At 37.6% G+C, this 23,574-nt stretch overlaps 1 protein-coding gene across 1 annotated transcript; it reads left to right on the forward strand.

Moving 5' to 3' along the window:
* The first annotated feature begins 2,686 nt into the window (after positions 1-2,686).
* On the forward strand, positions 2,687-22,692 carry LOC143288471 (uncharacterized). Its single transcript, XM_076596999.1, has 7 exons — positions 2,687-2,791; positions 5,070-6,186; positions 6,729-6,823; positions 7,303-7,594; positions 9,983-10,104; positions 10,747-10,852; positions 15,096-22,692. The coding sequence occupies exons 1-7, from the start codon at positions 2,723-2,725 to the stop codon at positions 15,266-15,268; spliced, it is 1,974 nt and encodes a 657-aa protein (XP_076453114.1). The 5' UTR covers positions 2,687-2,722; the 3' UTR covers positions 15,269-22,692.
* Positions 22,693-23,574: the final 882 nt, after the last annotated feature.

Consider the following 23,574-nt stretch of genomic DNA (forward strand, 5'->3'; position numbering starts at 1 on the left):
AATCAGACGCCAGCTACTGAGTTGGGGCCTGCATATCATACAGAGCTCTAGATAAGATAACAAAATAGCAAATAGAGTTAATGATAATAATCGGTTGGCGTCTGCTCTGTAATGGCAGCATTGAGGCCCAATTTTCGATTTACACAGCAGCAGTTACATGGCCATATTTGAACTTTGAAGCACGCACACTATAACAACTAGTCATTTTATATTTGAAATTGAGGCACGTCTGTTACTCATGGACAACCAGCGTACTGGCCTTTTCGTCGGTTTCAGTTTCAGTGCGTCAAAGCATACGGATTATGATGTTACATATTCATGGTACAGTACAGGTACAGGATTGGGGACTTTCCTATAAGCCTTCTGGCTTTTTAACGTCCCTTCACTATTGTCTTAATCAAGTGTTGCACATACGCCAGGAAAAAGTTTCTTGTTCACTGATCAAAATCAAATGGTTTTATTAGAGATTTTTCATCATTGTCGATAAGATTTTTGAACTGGTTAATAGTGTTAGCTGTTTTTGTTGAGTTAGTCAGTGCATTCCAGCCTTTCACTGCTCTAAAACTAAAAGACGATTTACGAACATTTGTTCTACAATATTTTATGTAAAGATTAGTATCTGAGTTTCTGGTAACTTGGGATTTGCTAGTAGAGAAAAAGGTGCTATGATCAATGTCGACCATTCCATTCATTATCTTAAAAACTAGTATCATGTCTCCTCTATATCTTCTATATTTTTGGGAGTGCAAATTCAACTGTCTCAAACGACTTTGATAGTCAAGATTTCTAAGTTCTGGAATTATTTTAGTTGCTCTCCTTTGTACTTGTTCAATTGCTTTGGACTGTCTTATTAATCTGGGATACCAAATTGTATTGCCATATTCTAGGATAGGCCTAACAATTGTTTTATAAAGGTTGACAAAGATATCCTTATCCAAGAATGTAAATGTTCTCTTGATAATACCCAGTACTTTATTGGCTTTATTTATCACTGCTTGTATATGTGTATCAAAAGAGAAGTTTTTATCAAATATTACTCCCAAGTCTTTTTCTTCATTACATTCCGAAATAACCATAAAATTCATGTTATCAATTTTCATTTTATATTCATTTTTAGGGTTATTTTTTCCTAGGTGTAGCACTTTACATTTTGTTGCATTAAAATATAGATTCCACTTGTTAGACCAGTCATATAGGTTGTCTAAGTCATTTTGCAATTTTAAAGAATTCTTAGCTATATCATAAAGTTTAGTGTCATCAGCAAATATCCTGCAACAACTACTAACACAATCTGGAAGGTCATTTATAAAAATGGTGAATAAAATAGGTCCAAGAATGCTACCCTGGGGTATTCCACTCAATACTTGTGCACTTGGTGAAAGACTATTTCCAACTCTTACCCTCTGACTTCTCCCCAGCAAGAAACTGCTTATCCATTTCAATACATTCCCATTTATCCCATAATCTTTTAGCTTTTTTTATTAACCTATAATGTGGCACAGAGTCAAAAGCTTTTTTAAAATCTAAATATATGATATCTGCAGATTCCTTTTCTTCTACTAACTGGGTTAAATCTTCCATTACCTCTAACAGTTGAGTTATACATGACCTCTGTTTTCTGAATCCATGCTGGCACGGAGAATATAAATTATTTGTAATCATAAAATTAACTAATATATCTCTAACTAGTGATTCTAATACTTTACATGCCACACATGTAAGACTTACTGGTCGGTAATTACTTGGATCAGATCTAGTACCCTTTTTAAATATTGCTGTGACTACTGCAGTCTTCCAGTCATCTGGAACCTCACCTAACTCTAATGATTTATTAAATAATGTACAGAGTGGTACTGACAATTCCTCACTAAGTTCCTTCAGTACACGTGGAGGTAATTGATCTGGGCCCTGAGCTTTACTAGGGTTAAGTGCCTGTAAGCATATATTGTATATATTATATTATATTATATTATATTATATTATATACCTAACTCCACATCTGCAGAAAAAGGGAGGAAAAATCAGTTGTTGACTGGCAAGCGATATATAGTAATCATTATCGATACTGAAACTATCGTAAAATTTTTTTTTTTTTAAACGAAGATGCACGAGACCGAAAGGAGAATAAATAAGAGACTGAGGGTGAAATTGACATCAAACCCCTCATCATTCAGCTTTCACAGTAGCTGTTAAGAGTTGGGTAGTCATGGGAATGTATGTATAAAATGCTGCTGTTGCTCTGACACCCCCTTGTAATTGAACTACAAATTGAATCCCCAATAGGACACACTGGCAGGTATCCATAAAAAAACAAAAAAACAAAAAAAACTTGTACAATAACAAATATGCTGCTTTCAGTAAGATAATCACATGACTTCTAGTTCATTGTACTTTTTTGTTATTTCTCTCTCTTTGCTTTTTTTCAATTTTTGTTCAAGAAAGCAGGGTTAGGGATTGGACAATCAAAGAATGATCTTGATAGAGTTTGATGTACTGTTTTGCATGCATGTCAAGCTTTATCAATGTGAATAGAACTGCTTGGAAGAAAAGAAAAGAAATTAAAATAGTTTTAAAAAATCACTTTGGTAATGACCTAGAAGATTATACTTGGATGATTTTAAATTTATCAATATGTTTTTATTAATATGCATAATCAGTTGTTTATGTTTTTCTTATTTTCAGGGGACCCACCTGGTCAACTTACGGCAAAGATTTTGCCAATATGCTAAAAGCATTCATCGGCAGCAATTACTTGACTATTGCTTTCGCATTCCACAAAAGTGGTCTTGGTGTAAGTACGACCAAATTGTTGAAGTTGAATTATTCTGTATTCATTCATTCATTGTTTTTACTTTTTAAAGATTTTTTAATGATTTTTTTAATTTTTTAATTTATTTATTTTTTATTTTTACCAGGGACAGATACAGATCTGAGGAACAAGAATACTTTTTATTTTATATTGAATTGTAACTTGTTAAATCTTTATCTCATATATCAAGCTGCAAACCAAAGAGATCAGGAGTGCTCAAAAGTAAATTATAATGAACAAGAACAGTAACTGTTGCTCCTTGGGACAAAGTACACAATTTCAAGCCAGTGCTGCTCAGCATTACTTTCAGCTGGCACTCAGGGAGATGAAAGTAAGAGAGGCACAAAGCTAAGATGGCAATAAATCTTGGTTTGTTTTTCTGAAGCTTTGTATGCTGGCTGATACTAGTGATACTGATAGGAGGTACAAAGCACAGCTTGAAGTTTTGAACTTTGTCTTATTTTTAAGGAGGGAAAGTTAGTATTCTTGTTTATCATATTTAGCTTATATTGTTATTTCCTTGATGTTTCATCCTTGGTTGTAAATCATGGAAATAGTATCTGCCTATAGCAGGGTTTTTTTCTTTAATTTACGTCTTTTAACTTTAAGTGTGTTAAATGCATTGCAAGGTAATTATAAACTAATGTTCAGGACAAATTTATACCAGCATTAACAACACACATTGCCTGCATGCTTGTACATCCATCAGTTTCAGTTTCAGTAGCTCAAGGAGGCGTCACTGCGTTTGGACAAATCCATATACTCTACACCACATCTGCCAAGCAGATACTTGACCAGCAGTGTAACCCAACGCGCTTAGTCAGGCCTTGAGAAAAAGAAAAAAAGAAAAAAAAGAGTAAATAAATAAATACATAAAAAAAGAACTACTACTACTACTAATAATAATATGTATTAGGCGCAAAAACTTGATGAAATCAACTATAAGCGTAAAAAAACTCAAACCCAAACAAACAAAAAAACCAAAAAAACCTAAAGAAATAAAACATCCATCAACACACACACACATACGTCCTTGCTGGCACATACATGTACATGTGCACACATGTATGCAGACCCAAGTGGAGTGATGGCCTAGAGGTAACGCGTCCGCCCATGAAGTGAGAGAATCTGAGAGCGCTGGTTTGAATCACAGCACAGTCGCCAGTAATTTCTCTCCCTCCACTAGACGTTAAGTGGTGGTCTGGATGCTAGTCATTCGGATGAGAAGATAAATAGAGGTCACGTGTGCAGCATGAACTTAGCACATGTAAAAAGAACCCATGGCAACCAAAGGGTTGTCCCTGGCAAAATTCTGTAGAAAAATCCACTTTGGTAAGAAAAACAAAAAGACAAACAAAAACAAAAAAGAAGAAAAAACTGCAGGCAGGAAAAAATACAAAAAAAAAAAGAGAAAAAAAAAAGAGGGTGGCGCTCTCAGTGTAGCGACACGCTCTCCCCTGGGGTGAGCAGCCACAATTTCATACAGAGAAATCTGTTGTGACAAAAACGTATTTACAATACAATACAATACAATACAATACATTACAATACAATGTCATACACTCACATTAAATGCACACACAGTGATGTGCACAAGAGCACACACACACTTTTGTGTGATTTTGGTGTTGATTCAATCTTAAGCAGACTGTTGTATACCCAGTCACAGCAGTTCTGCATGTGTTTCCTGTTGTCATTACTCAGGCTGAGTGTGTGTCACACATTTCACAGTAATTCCTTCCTGCCCAGCCCAGGCTAGCAGTCACTAGTTTCAGCACTGGTTGATCAGTCAGCCAGTACTCATCTGTTGTGAACGCCTCACCCTTCTCTCCTTTCTCTGTCTGTTATTCAAACATGTAAAAATTTTCACTTTATAGTTTACATATTTCCTTTCTGCTCCACCCATTCAAATTTTTGTTCCTTCTTCTTCTCCTTCTTTTACAAGTGAAGTAGTCACAATCAACATGCTGCTGTTTTTTGGGTGCTACTTTCAGTTGGAGGGATGCTGTTTTTTGTCCCATGATAGAAAAATAGAAGAAATCTAGCTTGACTTAATGATAATATTTTACCTAAGCCTTATGCTGTATCAGGCCCTCAATTTGCATATTTATCTGTTATGATTGCTTCTTGTCTTCTGTCTACCTCTCCCGCCCCCCCCCCCCCACCCCCCAAACATTGTATTTCACATATTTTATTTAATTTTGAAGTCTTGCTCCTGTGTTTTCTTAAATTACAAAGACTTTTTTTTGTATGTATGCAGCTTGGATTGGCTGGGGTCCTCCTGATAGCAAGTCTCACTGCCCATTGCTGCAATTTACTTGTGAAGTGCAAGTACCATGCCATCCAGCTGCTCTTGCTGGAGAACAGGGAGAAAGGCAGCACACAGGCAGGCAGGAAGAACAGCAACAACAGTGATGACAGCCTGTCAACAGCCTGTGAGGAAGAGTTTGAAAAAGGGGTGGATGAGGATGGCAGCAGCTTGTTCAAGAAAAAGCTGATCCGCAGCCTCAACTATGGAGATATTGGGCGTATATGTTTTGGAAAGACTGGAGTGGCTCTTGTGAATATACCTATTGTCATCACACAGTTCGGCTTCTGCGTAGCTTACTACATCTTTATAGGTAACACCATCCAGAGCATGTTTCCTATTTATAACTGCTCAGTTCCAGTCATGAATTCCTCAATGCCTGCTCCAAGTGGAGGTGCTCAGCAGTGTTTCCATGTGAAGAGCCTCAATTCTCTCAATGCAATGTCCATGGACTTGACCAATCTGACAGAAGATGTGCCGGGAGTCCTGCGTCACACCAGAGGTCTGTCTCTGCTCAGTCAGCACTGGCAAGGACACAGTCCATCTCCATTCCCTGTAGCTACCACCTCTTCAGGTGATATGCATGGTGTTGGTTCTTACGTGAATTGGTCAGCTCATGTAGGAGCCACAGGCTCTGGGGTCACAAGTGCTGAAATAACAAATGGCACGACTGTGGTACCCCCATACACGGGAAATAACACTTCCATAAGCCCAACAACACTGAAGTCAACTACAGGTTCTACCACCTCATCTGCTAGCACGTCTCCACCACACAACACATCAATGATCACTACAACTACAAATACCTCAACTGTCAGCACATCCCCACCATACAACACAACAACACCTGCAGTGAACACAACCAGCATCCCATGGAGCAACATAACCAACTGGATCCTGGTACGAGGAAAGCATGTCCCAGACTTAAGGCTTTTGGTGCTCACACCTGTCCCAGTGTTTATCGCTAGTGCGCTGCTTCGTAGTCTTCGGACGATGGGCTGGATTTCCCTGATTGCCAATGCGGCCATTTTGCTGGGCTGCTGTGAGGTGCTGTACTTTCTGATCAGTGGTGAGTGCAGAGAATCAGGCAGTGTTTGACAAAAAGAAGGGTTCTGTTAGCTTTCTTTTTGTTTAAAGAATAATATTTGAAAGAAAGTGGACAACTTTTGAAAGAAATGGGATTACTTCACATTTGAAATGACTTGACATTTGAAAGACACAGGATAACTTGACATTTATAAGAAACGGGATTACATGACTTTTGAAAGACCTGAGATAACTTGACATTTGAAAGAAAATGGATAACTTCACATTTGAAAGAAACAGGATAACTTCATATTTTTGAAATGGTGAGGCTTATCTTCTTGGTCTGAATTTCCATCGTATTGGTTGAAAAAAAAAAGTAATTGTTTGAAACAAGTACCATAATAGGTTTATTAACTGTTGATATTTTGAAATACTACGTTTGAACAAAAAAGACACACAAACCCTACCATAATACTATTAAAGAAATGTCCAAATGTTTGGTCTGTATGCCTTTTTCAAGGATGAATTTGAGAAGATTTGTAAGTGTTGTCTGAATCCTCTGATACTTGGTTTGTGGTGTTGCAGGATTTGTTATCAGCAAGAGCTTTCTGTGGGTCGACTTTAACGGCATACCCATCTTCTTTGGCTTAGTCACCAGCTCCTTTGAAGGCATTGGAACGGTAAATTTTAACAAACATACTAACAAAACAGGTTGATGAAACTCAGCATATTGTGTGTGTGTGTGTGTGTGTGTGTGTGTGTGTGTGTGTGTGAGAGAGAGAGAGATTTGAACTGTACCATTATGGATGGTGTCAGCTTCTCACCTTGATTTGGTTTGGACCAGATCTCATGCAGTTCTGTAAAAGAGCCATCGTCCAAGAAAATCTTTTTTTCCAGCTTGTTTCAGTGGGATGTTTATTACCCAATTTTCTTGTGAAGACAGAACATTAAAAAGGGAAAGTATATATCTTGAACTGGAATTATGTTACTGAACATGCTGTGCATAACTCTTTACCAGACTCCTCCAGGTCTGTCTGTTGTGTGTGAAACACTGAAAGCCTCGGTCTCATTTTTCATTCCTCCATTGATTTCATTGGCAACTTACAAGTCATATAACATTCAGAGCAACCCCCCTGAACTGAAGGCACCATTCCTGCAGATCTTGCCCATCGAGGGGAGCATGGAGGGCAACCGGCACAACTTCACCAAGTACCTGTTCGGAGCGGTCACAGTGCTGGCCAGCATTCTGTCCACCTTCGGTACTTTAGGCTACATGCACTTTGGCCATGACATCGCGCAGATGGTCAACGCCAACATCCCCAGTGGGGACACGCTGAACATCTTTGTGAACGTGTCGCTGTGCATCGGTGTGCTGCTCACCTTCCCCCTCATGATGTTCCCCGTGGTGGAGCTTGCTGAGATGCTCTTCTTCGGTGGTGGTGGTGGTTGTGGTGAGTTTGGATGGCGTTTTGTTACTGTTGTTGTTGTTGATCTTTCTTTGAACTTCATTTCCTTTTCTTGTTTTCGGTTTTTTCTCCTGCCATTTTTCTTTTTGAATGAACCAGTATTAGCATATGTCTGAAGTGGTTTAATATGTGCATGTGTGTGTGTGCGTGCGTGTGTGTGTGTGTGTGTGTGTGTGTGTGATACATTGATTGATTGATATGGATACTTATATAGCGCCTATCCTCGGTTGGAGACCAAGCTCTAAGCCCTTTACAAACACAGGGTCATTTACACAACAGGCTGCCTACCTGGGTAGTGAGATAATATTTTGCATAACCTATGTATCTGGTGGTCACATGTTCACATATGTTTTAATACAAATGTAAAAAAATTTTGTGTACAGTCTAAAATCATAATGAATTCAAACTATGATTTTTGTTTTTGCAATGTAAACATCACATGTGAAGTAATAGATTCTAGTGGATACTGTAACCTGACAGTTTGGAGCAGTTTATTGGCAGCATTTTTTTTTTTTAAATCCCATCACATGCTGATTGTTTGAATGTCAACAAGGTGTCAGTGACATGTTTGTTTGGTGTTGACTTGTTGATGGTTTCAGTGACAAGCTGTTGTACATTTGATGATGATGAAGTTGATTTGTTTTCCAGGCAGCAGATGGATAACAGAGATAGATACATAATGCAATGACAGTCACAGAATGTCATGAAAGCATGAGAAGCAATACACTCTTAAATTTATGAAATGCTGCTCTGTATCTCCCATGCAGAGATAATTTGTGTCACCATTGTTTTGATGCTTATTTGCTGCTTTAATTGTGACTGTGAAGATAACCATCTCTCTCTCTCTAAATATGATTGTATTTAGAAAGGGTAGGTATCTCTGTCAGCACAAGAAATGGAATTACGGTTCTGCAGATTTAAAAGTAACAAATCCTTATAAATATCTAGGTATACTATTTACACCCAAGTTGAGTTTGAAAAGTATAATCATAGAAACATGTAGGAGGGGAAAGAAGGGGGTTATGGAAATTCTAAGATCTTTGCGCAGACTGAATTCAATTGACTCAAGTATTTTCTGGAAACTTTTTGATGCACATATTGAGCCAACCCTTACTTATGGTGCTGAAATCTGGGGACCCTGTGAAAACAGAAATTTAGAAAAAATACATATATTTGCCATGTAACGCTTTCTTCAAGTTCCCCTGCATACTTCAAATACAGTAATATATGGAGAAACTGGTAGACACCCTTTCTATATCAAATCATATGTTAAGTGTATAAAGTATTGGTTGAAATTATCTGGGCTGCCTGTATCAAGAATTTGTAAGCAGGCACATGAAATGCTATTTATTGAGCAGGACAAAGGGAAAGAAAATTGGGCATACTATGTGAAGAAGATTTTAACTATGCATGGATTTGGGATTGTGTGGATGTGTCAGGGAGTGGGATATGAACAAAGCTTTAATTTAGAGTTCAAAGACAGATTAATTGCCACTTATAAACAAAATTGGCATTGAAAAATGGAAAGTTCTAAAAAAAAAAAATAATAAAATAATTTTTTTTTTTTTATAGTTTTAAAAGTATGCTCGAGCCAGACAAGAATATCAGGACAGTATCAAATAAATGGCATAGAATAAGCATTGTGAGATTTAGACTCAGAATGCTTGGCTTGAATGCAAATCCAAGGTGGTTTTACACTGAACCATCCACACTCTACCCTTGTCCAGTGTGTGGGTTTCAAAGAGAAGATGAAATGCATTTTTTATTTAACTGCAAATCATATGATGCTATTCGCGAAAAATGTGTTGTTTTCAAAACAAGTGCTGCAAGGAGTAAAGATACCATCAGTGTGTTGAAAATAGATTACGATGACGATACAGTAAGATGACTGGCGAAGTACATTGCTGAAGCCTATAATATTCGAAAGAAGAGTAAGTCATGTCAATAGCTTAATCACATTGATTGAAAAAAATGCTTTTGTTTTCATGATTTGGAAAATGGATGGTCGGGCGTTAGTTTATATGACTTCCAATATGTTTCTTTTCTGTTTTATTTTGTTTCGTTATTTTCATCATTATTGTTCTGATTTGCACCCCCATGTCACTAGAGCTGTATAGCTAATGACATTAAACCTTTCAGTGTTTTGTGTTCAGTGTTCTCTCTCTCTCTCTCTCTCTTTAGCTTCTGTGACTAAGAGTCATAGATCTGAAATTGGATTTTATGATATTGATGATGGTGATAATAGTGATAATAGTGATGATAATGACATTATGAGTTGGACTGTAACATGACATAGCATGGTGGTAATGATAAAACTGAACAGCAAGTTATAACTGTTATTGTGAATATAATGTGAATATTTCCACTGTGCAGGTTGTCCGTGTGGCTCCCGTGATGACGGTGAAGAAATGAAGGGTGAAGTTCAGCCTCTCTTGCCAAAGGCTGAAGACAACATCAATTCATCAGTGCCAGAGGGTGATAAGATCTCCAGCAATGTAAGTCTCATCACTGATTTACCTGGCAGTTTATCCTCTGGCAGTGAGACAAAAAGTGGCCAGTGAAGAATGTTTGTAACACAGTTGCATTGTTTACAGTCCAGCCAACTGTGATAGCTGTACTTGAGTTTTGCTTTTATTTAGTTTTGGGAGTTACACACGGTGAAAATAAATGTGCCTGGTGGGAATAAATTAATGAATTTGAAATTGATTTATTGATTCATCAGTATATTTATTTGTTTTACTTTCTTCTTCTTTTTCTTTTGTTCTCCTTCTCCTCCTCCTTCCTTAACTCTGTGAAGAGTTATTGGGGTGCTGCACTGGTCTGTCAGTTATGTGTAAAACTAAAAGCTTGGGTTTCTGCAGTTTTTCCGTCCACTTTGCAATGTTGCCCTCCATCCCCAGAACAATATAGATAGATACTGCCTGATGGGCATATATCAGTGATTATCTGTTTCTTTATGATTCGTATATCTTCCATGCCCTCAATATTTTTTACTTGTATATCACAGATATGGTTTGCTTTTTATGATATTTCTTTCTGTTGAAAAGTTTTCCCTTATTTTATGAATTAAGATATGACTATGTCAGTCATTTTACATGTATCAGTGGTGGCAAGCACATTCATTTTACTGTGTTCAGGTGTCAGGTTGGAAACGTAACATTCTTCGACTACTGCTGGTGTTGTTTGCTGCTGGTCTTGCCGTTTTGCTGCGAAACTACTTTGCCTACATCTCTGCTTTTGTCGGTCAGTGTGTGTGTGTGTGTGTGTTTGTGTCTGTGTGTGTGCATGTGGTGTGTGCAAGTGCATTTATATGAATGCCTTCAAAAATAGCTTCATTGGCCAAACATCATATCCATATTGAAAGTATTGCTGCTGTCCTCTTTTTTAAAAATTATTTTCTTTTTCTTTCTTTTTTTTTTTTTTTTTTTTTGTGCTGCTATTCTCTTATTTCTGAAGTGAAAGATTCGTTTGTGTGCATGTCATTGCCATTGTTGTTCAAACAATAGGCCATAGTCAAGATGGCTGCTGGAAAAAAGAGGGTGCTAGTCAGGGATGCGAAGAGGAGGTAACCTACTTCGTGAGGTTATCGGCCGTAGCTACTTTTGTTTTCTCCTCATAGGCGGGTAGTAGTTTGCACAGGACAGGAATCAGACCCCTGCCAGAGTCGGCACTAGTGGGTCACAGAAAATATGTTTACTTAGCTGTATGGAGAGCACAGGAACAGGAGTCATAATGGCTGCCGGAAAAAGAGGGCGCTAGCCAGCGGGACAAAGAGGAGGCTACCTACTTCCAGGAGGTTATCGGCCATAGTTTCATTTTCTCCACATAGGCGGATAGTAGTTTGCACAGGACAGGAATGTCAGACCCCTGCCGGAGTCTGCACTGGTTGTTATTTAAACGTAATTTTAGATAGAAAATTTCCTTTTAGGAAGAAAATTACCTTTACTGTTTGTTTCTAAAGTGGAATTATGTTTATTATTTTCAATATATTGTGAATGACGCTGAATCTCTTTGTGCTTGGAGCATGTCATTATGACAGTAGTTTGCTTAGAAATTTTGTGGATAATGGTTTGCTTCAGTGTTCATGTGTGTGTGTGTGTGTGTGTGTGTGTGTGTGTGTGTGTGTGTGTGTGTGCAGGTTTGCATGTGTGTATGTGTGTGTTTGTAAGTGTGAGTGATGGGGCACACATTTGTATTGAATGCATATAATGAAAGTGTGTGTACATGCCATCATTGTTCAAACAATTCATCCTCATCAAAAGACTTTTTGTCAGCTCTGAAGTGAAAGGACATATATATATTTTTTTAAATTGTGTGTGTGTGTGTGTGTGTGTGTGTGTGTGTGTGTGTGTAAATGTGTGTGTGTGTAAATGTGTGTGTGCGTGTTTCTAAATGTGTGTGAGTGTGAATGAATGTGTGTGTGTGTGTGTGTGTGTGTGTGTGTGTGTGTGTGTGTGTGTGTGTGTGTGTGTGTTCAAAAAGCTTCATTGTGCAAACAACAGATCAATGTTGAAGCACTTTTTTTTTTTTTTACCTCTGAGGTGAAAGGCTGTTTTGTTGTCTTTGAAACACTTACAGTTAAGAGCTATAATCAGAAATAGAAACTTGTTTTTCAGAAAATGAAAGAATACTACAAGCATTCACACACACACACACACACCCACACACACACACGTACATTCACTCACTCCCACTCTATTGTTTTTGTAGATGGCTTCTTAGGTAAAAAGGAAAGAAAGATGCATGTCTAATCAGTCATCTCAGTAGAATCTATTGTCTTTGCAGAAAAAAGATATCTAATTAATCATTTCAAAAGAAAATGTTTTGGCTTCACTTTGACCCTCACACTCCCACACTCTCAATTCTCTCTCATTCTCACTCACCCACTCACCCACTTACTCACTGTCACTGTCACTCACACACACACACACACACACACACACAGGGTCACACTCTCACTCACATTAACACTGTCACTGGTCTTACACGCATGCGTGCGTGCGCGCACACACACACACACACACACACACACACACACACACACAGGCATTCACGCACACACAAGTACACACACACACACACACACACACACACACACACACATTCACACTCTCACCTACACTGTCACTGTACTGTCATCGTCACTGTCACTCATCTTACACACACAGAGACACACATGCTCACACAAGTACACACACACATTCACATTTTCACCTACACTGTCACTGTACTGTCATCGTCACCGTCACTCATCTTACACACACAGAGACACACATGCTCACACAAGTACACACACACACACACACACACACACACACACACACACAGACGCTAATTATTCCACCTTCCCCTGTTTCTTGGTCAGTGGAGTAAGGTGGTGATCACGATGATTAGTCACAGTGCTGTGTCATTGGTTTGCTCCACTTGATAAAGCTGACAAGTACCACTCACTCACATTCATGTAATTTGAACCCACTCAGTACAGGTGTACTTTGACCTGGTAAGATACCAGGAAGTCAGGTGATCAGTGCACATGTGAAGGAGGTGATCAGTCCATGTGTCGACGTCCAGCATCTGAGAGTGGATGATTAAGTTGGATGATTAATAGGAAGCTGAAAAGGCTTTTCTTTGCAAGAGAATAAAGTTCTATCTTTGCTTCTCAACACTTATGCAATTATGCAATTATGCCAGCATGCACACACACACACACACACACACACACACACACACACACACACACACACACACACACACACACACACACACACACACACACACACACAATCAGTACTTGCACACACACGTTTACACACATATATATGCACACTTATATTTATATGCACATGCTCATTCATTCAGTCACCAGACTCAGCAAATGCAGATGCACACATACGCACACACACATGCACACACACACAACACACACACACATGCACACACACAACACACACACACACACACACACACACACACGTACACAGAGACTGACACACACACACACACAGACACAAACACACTCAAACACACACACAAACAAGCACACACACACACAAGTGTACACACACACGTGCACGCGCACTCACACACTCACATAATTACACACAAGTACACACACATACACATACACACACACACACACATAACATCATACACACACAGTATCTAAAATTTTTAAAAGGGGGTTTAAAGCTCCATAGACATTTATAGCCATTAGGGCAGTGGATTCGTATTCACAGTGTCTAGGGTTTGGTACAGAAAGGTGGGGCCCAATCCTCTCCTACCGTTATGACCTTCCCCAGTCAAAGTCAGGTGGCCATTCACACCCGGGGTAGAGTGAGGAAAATGAGAGTAAAGTGCCTTTCTCAAGGACACAACGACATGCTGAAACAAGGAAAATGAGAGTAATATGGGGCTTGGGTACTGTACATTTGTTTGTGGGTTGAGAGTTGGGCCTTAACGTCTGTGAGACTGCAAATTGTTGTATGTGTGTTGTGTATCGATCTGTGAGTATGCATGTGTGTCTGCATGCTTTTGTGTGTGCATATGTACATTTGTGTGAGTGTGTGCACATATGTGGATGTGCACGGGTTTGTCGAGTGTTGCCCATTTTTGTTCTTGGTTTTATTTCAGTCATTTGTCTTCTACATATCTTTCCTTTCACAATGTAAAATGTATTAACTTATTTGTTTATTTTGTCTTATTATTTTATTTAATGTTTATGTTTATGTTTTACTGAAACCTAGGACAGGCTCTTAAGGCCTGATCAGTTTGGTGGGCTAATAATAAATAATAATAATGATAAATGGACATTTATCAGCGCTTTTCTCATTGCACAAAGCACTTTACAGTCCCCACACGCATGCATACGAAACGCACTCAGTCCTCAACTCACATGCAAGATAAACATAATATATATATATATATATGCTTAAAAACTTGTACGTACAATACATACATACATACATGTATGCATGCATGCATGCATCCATCCATACATACATTCGATGCACACACAATACATCGTTACAAATATACCTACACAATCAACTAACTACTTTCATGTATGAGAGAGGGTCTAGAGGAAATGCTGCTGGAAGAGGAAAGTCTTGAGGTTAGATTTAAAGGAAGGAAGTGAGGGGCTGTGACGGACGTGGGGAGGCAATGCCAAGTCAGAAGATCAGGTATCTGCTCCTGTTTGTTTTTTTATCAAAGCAGATGTGGTGTAGCGTATATGGATCAGTCTGCACATTCTGACACCTCTTTTATTTCATTTATTAATATTTATTTGTTTCATATCATTTCATTTCATTTTTTCTCAAGGCATGACTAAGCGTGTTGGTTTACGCTTCTGGTCAGGCATATTTGTAGCAGGTGTGGTGTAGCATTTATGGAATTGTCTGAACGCAGTGATGTGTCCTTGAACAACTGAACTGAACTGACCTGACACCTTGTAACTGAAACTGAACAGAAGTGTGTTGTGTGTCAGGTGCTCTGGGCAGTACCATGCTTGCCTACATTCTGCCCTGCCTCTTCCACCTGAAGCTGTGCTGGTCACGCCTCCCGCTGCCCATCAAGATCAAGGACATCACCATCATCATCATCGGCATCACTCTGGGCATAGCTGGGATGTATTCTGTCCTTCAAGAAATCCTCAGTTGAGCTGTGTGTCTGTGGTACATACATGTTGGTTCAGAATGTTTTTCATCACCTGCTTATGTTTTGGGGGTTCTTGGAGTTTTTTTCAGGTACAAAGTCTAAACAGTTGATATTGGTGGACATTTGGGTTGTTTTAAGGGAATTAAAAGGGAACTGTGGCAAAAAGGTAGGTATACACTGATATGTGATGATTGGTATTTGAGATTCAACATGATTTTTTTTTTTTTTTTTTTTTAAATAGCACAGTACTGTCTGACATAAAAACTTTGATGAATATATGTGCCAATGACTTAACCCATCCCTCCTCCCCCAAATTCTGACATACTTGATAAACCCCATACTTACGGTACTGTTGGTTTTCTTCACAGATTTTCCAAAGAGTTGTAGAATGATGCTATCAAGTGCTTTATTTATAGAGGATAAGGCAGCTGTGTGAAGTTGTTCCCAAACCTTTGTTTTTTCCAGACCATGTATCGGGGCACAGAAGTAAACCATAGGACCTACCCAGCATCTTGTGTTGTTGACTCCTCAGAGTATGTGGTAGTTCAGAAAAAAAAAACATCAGCAAGAAAATATTATTTCTTTGAATCACGTTCATACAGGTGTTAAAAGTTTTTCTTTATTCACAAAACATCGTTTTGTTTAGACCTTAACATTTTTTTGAAAATTGATTTTCATAAAAATTCAGGTTTGTTAGTTTTAAAGTTAGGCTCTCTTTTCTAGAAAACAACTACATATTGCTTCTTTTTCAGTGATAAGTGAAGCATATCAATGAAGTGTTCTACCCAAATTTCATTTAAAAGCAAAATAATGATTTTTTTTACATTATAAAATCATCCTGAAAGGATTTTTCCAACCAAAATCATTGTTCTCATTTATATAGTAGACAGTGATTCATTCAAGGGACATAAGATGGCATTCAGAATATGGGTTCCTGCCATAATTGTAAAAGAAATTGCCTTGGTTTAAACAAATCTTTATTCACAGTGCACACATAAACAGCAGAGCAACAACAAATGGACAGCTTATATCATGCTGAAGCATGTGATAAATTATATTTCATTTGGTTAAGTTTGATGTCTGGTAACTTTACACAAATGCTGAAATGTTGAAACAGTTATTTTCCAATTGGTATATGAATTACTGACGCCATTTTTTTTCTCCTTAACCCTTTGCCTGCAGAACATTTGAACAGTTTTGTCATTCCCATGTGCCAATGGAAAACTGGGGGTTTCCACCTATGTGCCAGAAAAGTGCACTACTTCCTCAAATACAAAGATATCTCCTTCAAATTTTGCAGGATGATTGCTCTTACATTGCACTGTAAGTAGATGATAAATTGTTATAATTCCATTTGTGTAACTGTTGTTATTGTTGTTTAGAATCTGATTCAAAGAAACTTTTCATGAAATCAAGTAGTTAAACATTATCTGCATCACAGTTAATTCCAGGATTTCCAGTCAGATTTGTTTTTGTTGGGTATCTGTGGTCCGTTGTTGCATCAGAGCTTGATGGCTGGCTGTTTGTTGGCATCTGGCCAACATATATCATCCTCTTCTCTCCCTTCCCCGCTGGTGACCACTTTGACTCACCATCCCTCTCCTAATCTCCCTTCCATTTCCAGCTACACATATAAAGTGACAGTGAGTGTGTTGGCAACTAGTTTACATTCTGGTTCACTGTTGCTTTATTCCTGTTGCTTTACTGCTATATACTCAGACTGATCAGTCTCAGACACAAAACTTACATCACTGCTACTTTCATTCTTGTCCCATGAAGTGGGTTATGACATATCCAAATCTGCACCTGAATCATCACCTTCATCATCACACAGGCGTTCTTCCCCACTGTCCATACCTTCAGTAATTCCTGAACCACTTCTAAAGCTGTATACCATCCAAAAAATGAGCCAACATTGATCTTTGCTAGACAACTCCATTTTGACCAACCATGTCTGCAAATGACTTGAGAATTTCCTGCTGCCCATCAGTCACACAGTACAGACTGTACAGTCCAAGGGAGGTAAACAATCTTCAAACATTCTAGAAGACATGGAGCTACAAAGTAGGTTGTTTCTCTTACACTATCGTGAATTGGTGATGAAAAATGGATCCGAGAGTCACATCCAAAAGGCGTATAACAGTGCAGCAAAAGGAACTTAAGTCTCATGTCCCAAAATAGGCAAGGGGTTAGTGGTGTTGTCAATATTTTTTTTTAAAGTGTTAAAGTTTTGTGATAAAAATCCTGTATGAACCCAGTTGGTGTTGTGGATGACACTGACAACTGTGTATCAATGGCAGCATTGATGTAATTTTCTGTGTTCCATTCCTTCAGCTATTTTTCCTTACTGGTGGGGTGTGGGCATTCTGCTGCTTCATATGTTGTACAGAAGTTGTTCTGGAGTTAGGAGTAGCAGGGTGGTAGGGGGAAGGGCATTCGTGACTGTCCTGGAAAGGTTGGTGCACCTGAAGAATTTAAGTGCACATACATTCTCCACCCCACCCCCACCACCCTTCTCTTTCTGAACTTGTTGATGGTTTTGGTTTTTAGCTTTAGCTCTCATTTCAGGTGATGAAACACTCAGTGGGTCAAATACTGGATTTGGTTTCATTTTAATAATAACATGCTTGTTAGCTTTTAATGATAGCAGTCATCTCAGGTTGTGTTACAAGCTTACTGTGTAAAGATATTGAATTAATTGCTTTTAATGGCTAATAGTCACTTGAGGTGATGTCGGATGCTCACTGTGTCAAAATATAATGTTTAATGTCACTTTTGGTTTGCTGGTTTGTACCTGAAGTCTGTTTCTTTGGTACTGGTATCAAGAAGATTGTCGGGAACCATGCTTACCTATTCTGTATGCTATGGGTTTTTCTTTTTGGAAATTTTTAATTTGAGTGTGAGGTGAATGAGGTTGAATCTCTTTGTGCTTGGAGCATGTTGTTATGACAGTGGTTTGTTGAGAAATTTGGTATTCCAGGGAAGATAGTTATTATTTTGTAAAGAATGGTTTGCTTGAGTGAGTGGGTATGTGAGTGCAAGTGTTTTTGTTTAGTTTTACTACTTTCATTTTAGAGCATGACATTTTCTTACTTTAATACAAATGAATGGATTTGCATGCATGTGCGTGTGTGCGTGTGTGTGTGTGTGTGTGTGTTGTTTGGTTTTACTTTTCCTTACCTTTTGATACTACTATATGGGTAGGGGATAGGCTGGGGGTGAGACCATCAAGCATTATTATGAATTTATCTTTTCAAAGTCCTGGTGCTATTTGGGGGTTCAGGATGGAAGAGCAAGAAAGATGGACAGCAACAGTCAGGACGGATTGGTGCTGTTAGTTCTCACCCTGCTAAGGGAGAATTTTTTTTTAGCAAGCAATGATTTGCATAAAAAAAAACCCTTCGTAAATAGTTCTAGTTGTTCATCAGAAAACTTTTGAATTGCTGTCTGTGATGTCAGATCTTCTAGTTAAACAATTGAATATGAACATTCCTATGCCAGTGCAGGTTACAGGGTTTTCGTTGCTATGATGTCTATGTTTGTTTCTGAGTGGGTATTTTAATCTGTTAATGTAATGCAGGGAAGCTTTGACCTCTGTTTTATGTGCGGTTTCCTTTCCTTCCTTTTTTTTTTTTTTTTTTTTTTTTAATAGTTTTTTCTTATGCATTCTCTTTTTATTTCGTTTTTGCAAATGTTGTCGCTTTTCTTTGACCAGTTGTTGAGTAATCTTGTGTGTTTAAGGAAAAATAAGGACACTGTCTCAGCCCTGAAATGGCTCCTATGTGACCAGCTGGGCTATGAGCAACCTGATTTTATATGATTAGTCTCTTGCGAAGGTGCTGTGATGCATTTTAACTGACAGTAAAGTATTATCACAGTGTCCTGGTGTGTCCATGGTACTTTAAGTGCACATATTTTTGCTTACACTAACAGAAGCCCTGTATTGTTAATTTGCTGCTTGATTTACATCTGAATTAGCATAGTTCATTTAAAAAAAAGAACAGCAAATACACATAGAATAGTGTCAGAACTGAACAAAGAAGAGATTATTATTTTTGGCCTGTTTAGTATGAGTTGTTTATATCATATCCAGCTCACGAATTCTGCTCATTGTTTACAAGACATCACAGTATTCCAAAAGAATTGTGCGTTTGCCATGCATGGGTGTAAGGTATATTGGAATGCCCAGGAGTACAAGTAAAATCTCAAGGTCAGTTCATTTAAAGAAAGTGCATTTGTCTTTTTTTTAGTTTTGTTTTGTTCCAGACTGTTGAAGCAAGGAAGGGAGTCATTGACCAAATAAAATCTTGAATATGAACGTAATTTAAGAATGACTGCTGTGATCTGATTGTTTCTTTATCATTGCATGCAGACATGTAATTGATCATGAAAGATTATTTTACCTGTGTAAATGCTCATGTTGTAAAACTGTTACCTTTGTGGCCCAGCAGGAGCGAAAGGAATAACCGTTCTTGCTTCATAGAGGTTCTTCTGCATTGTTTATTAATTTCTTTCTTGATTCTTTTATTCATGTGAGCCCATGATTTGTATGCATTGCTTTACATTCCTTGATTGTTCAAAAGATGTGTGTGTGTGCAGCTTGAAGCTTTGTTATTTATGTTGCTTTAAGTTTTGTGATCCTTTGCACATGTGTGTATATGTGAGTTGAAGGGATTAGTGGAGGGGGGATTGGGGGGTGGGGGGTTGAATATGACCAAATACCTGGTTTTTTCTCTTTATTGCTTCCTGAACTGTGCGCTATGAATTTGCTTCAGTGCAATGGCAGTGATTTTCACTTTTTGATGCTTACATTTCTTCTATTTTTTTTCTCTTTATTGCTTCCTGAAGTCTGTTTTGCGAATTTTGATTTCAGTGAAACGCAATGATATTCACTCTGCAATGCTAATATTGCTTCTTCTTTTTCTCTTTAAGGCTTCATGAGCTGTGTTCTGTGAATTTTTCAGTGCAATAGCAGTGATTTAACTCTTCAGTGCTATCATTGCTTCTGTTTTAAAAAAATCTTTATTTCTTCTTGAGCTGTGTTGTTTGTTAACGCATAGCATTCATTTTCACTCTTCAGTGCTTTGTATTGTTCCTTGTTTTTTTGTTGTTGTCTTTTTTGCTTCCTGAACTGTGTTCTGTGAATTTACTTTCAAGCAATAGCAGAGAATTTTACTCTTCAGCTCTCACTTTACTTCTGTTTTCCTCAATAAGTTATCATTTCTTCTATTCCTTTTTTGTTTCACGACTTTTGTTAAATGTTATTTTTTCTTTGTCTGATGGGTACTGATTACAGGGTAATTTTTTGATAATGTTATGATGGAAACCACAGAACGTTGTTGATTTTTAAAATATTTTGTGTGTGTGTGTGTGTGTGTGTGTGTGTGTGTTATTCATTTAAGCAGAGAATTTTACTCTTCAACACTCAGCTGAGCTGTACATGATACAGTTTCCTGTCCAATTTGAAATGTTGCAGTTTATATTTAGCATTTTCTAACAAATTTATGTCCATAAAGTTGATGTATTCATTTTTAGAAATCAGCTACACAATGAAGAATTAGTTTTGTCAGCTACATCCTTTCTTACACTTTATTCACATAATGGTTTTTGCTTTGTAGAGAAATTCTTTCATTCTTTGTTTTACTTTGTTGAATGATTTTTTTTACATGTACAATGATTTGTTTTACTTCATTGAATGATTTTTTTTTTTTTACAGGTACAATGATTTTTACTTTGTAAAATGATTTTTGCCATGCAGAATGTTTTTTTGCCATGTACAATGATTTTAACTTTGTAGAATGATTTTTACCATGTAGAATGATTTTTTTTTTTTTTACTGTATAGAATGATTTTTGATACTCTGTTTTGCTTTGTAGAATGATTTATGATTTGTAGAAGTAGTATTTACTGTGTATACCTTTATGTCACTTGCATGTATAAGGCATGTGCAGTGTTTCTATGTTGGGTTTCTGAAGCATGCAGTTTTGTGCAGTCGGGTCACTCGGGTCATACTGCTGTAGGTTGGTCTATGTTGTTGAACTGGGGATGGTGATGCTTTAAGGTGCAGTGCTTTCATGGGGAGCTTGGGGGTGGGGGGTTATGTGAGAATGCATGTTTTTATACTGCTCTTCACTGCTTTGGGATACAATGCTCTTGCAGCTGAATTTAGTGAGACTGTTTTATGGGTTTGTCTTGGTGATGTTTTTATTTTCGTTTCGTTTTTTTTTTTTTTTTTGTAGACGTGAGTTTTGTATTGACGCAGTTGAGCATTTGTATGGTTTGACAGTCCTGATTTGGCCCTGCATGGTCAGCTGGACTATATGCAACTATAAACAATAAACAAGCTGCCAGTTCCATCCTTTCCCCAACTCTCTCTTTCCCTCTCTCTCTCTCTCACTCACTCTCTCTCTCACTCTCTCTCTCTGTCTCTCTCTTTATTGAAATAACACAAGCATGAGACATAACTGGGCTGAGGTACTAGTTTTTCTCGTTCAGTGAGAGTTCACCAGAAAACAAGACTGTCACACACACATGCACATCATCATTGGAACAGTATCAGTGTCACCAGTGCCATGTTTTTTGTCCTCCTGTATTGTTGCCACTGTTCGAAATACTCATTTACACTGAACATGAATTCACTGAAACTTTCAGAATGGATGCTGCTTTTTTCTTTTCTTTGTTTTCCCCTTTCTGTTGTCTTTTTACTGAAACCATTTTTCTGTTGTCTTTTTACTGAAACCATTTTTCCTCTTATCTTTTTGATGATGGTGCACTCTTATTCCCTTCTTTCCTTCATCTCTCTTCCGCTTCTCTTCTGTGTGTGTGTGTGTGTGCTCAAGCATGTGCGCGCATGTGTGTGTATGTGTGTGTGCATGCATGCGCATGCACCTGTACACATTTTCCGTATATTGTATGGTACTGTCTGTTGAAATATGTCTGGCGTTGGCTTGATTTAGTTGCTCTCCAACATGCATTTTCATGTTTTGTTTACTCCAATTCTTATTCCTAGCTCTCCTTTATATTGTCCACTTATTTCTTCCTTTTGTATTATTTTCTTTTGTACTTGATATTTTTTTTTTTTTTTGTGAGGGAAAAGATGGCAGGTCTGGTTCATACTGCTAAAGGGTGCTGCTGATTAAAAACAACAACAACATCTTAATAATAAGATTTTATCAGACTATGTCAAATATATATGACAACAAAAATTGATTTTATACAGAGTATCCCTAAAAATATTGTGAAAGCATTTTGGACGTGTTCCATTTTGGATGGTTTTTTTTTAGGTTTTGTTTTGTAATATTTGTGTTTTAATCTTTTTCTCATTGTCTGTAATTTTTTTATATGGTAAACTAGCTCTGAAGCAGATATGGGTGAACTGGTCCTTCTTTCATTATTTCAATAAATTTTCATTTGATGTATATTTTAAATTGAGTGAGCGAGATGTGGGTGAATTGATCCTTTAATGTTCGTCCTTCCTTTAGTTAGATGTCTTATCACTACAGAATACAGAATACTTTATTATCTCAAGAAAAGAAATCCATGCGTATGCTTCACAGGCAAGGCTCAAGAATCACAGTCAATCAATATGAATACATAAGATGCTTCAGTGCTATGTTGATTTTAACCTCACATACAATGATCACTATCATAACCATGCAATACTCATAGTCTCACAATCATTCAGTGTGGATACATAAAAGACATAACATGCTTAAAAACTAAGTGAATGCAAACCTTGCATACAATAATCAGTCATACACATTGAATAAGCACAATAAGAGAACAGGCATGAATATCATACTAAAAAAATGAAGGCATACGTAGTTTAAAAAAAATGATAATAAAGAGCTATTCAACAGTATTTATAATTATTTTACAGTATAAAACACACACACACACACACACAGAGGGACAGAACCTTTAACTTCTTTTTCTTTGTTCAATTGGTAATCGATAGGAAAAACAAATTTAAAAAAACTGCATGCGGAAAAAAATACAAAAAAATGGGCGGTGCTATAGTGTAGTGATGCGCTCTCCCTGGGGAGAGCAGCCTGAATTTCACACAGAGAAATCTGTTGTGATAAAAAGAAATACAAATACAAATAATCAGCTCTGAAATGACCATTTTGTGGTCAACAGTATAAAACAAATCTCTGAGATCCAGAGTTACCAGTCCGTAGATCAATTTATCAGTACTTCTGACAAGGTATGCCAGTATGTTTTTATAATCCACAATCCATTGTCAGCAAAAACATTTTGTATGTGGTCAGTTTAGTATTTGTGACTTGTAGCCAAGGCATTTTAAGTAT

This window comes from Babylonia areolata, chromosome 1 (genome assembly GCF_041734735.1).
Source record: "Babylonia areolata isolate BAREFJ2019XMU chromosome 1, ASM4173473v1, whole genome shotgun sequence".
Lineage (NCBI taxonomy): Eukaryota > Metazoa > Mollusca > Gastropoda > Neogastropoda > Buccinidae > Babylonia > Babylonia areolata.

Coding starts and splice junctions, on each gene's coding strand:
- LOC143288471 (XM_076596999.1), top strand. CDS start 2,723: ATGCTAAAAGCATTCATCGGCAGCAATTACTTGACTATTGCTTTCGCA. Junction 6,824..7,302: donor CCTTTGAAGGCATTGGAACG/GTAAATTTTAAC, acceptor CCATTCCTGCAG/ATCTTGCCCATCGAGGGGAG. Junction 7,595..9,982: donor CGGTGGTGGTGGTGGTTGTG/GTGAGTTTGGAT, acceptor TCCACTGTGCAG/GTTGTCCGTGTGGCTCCCGT.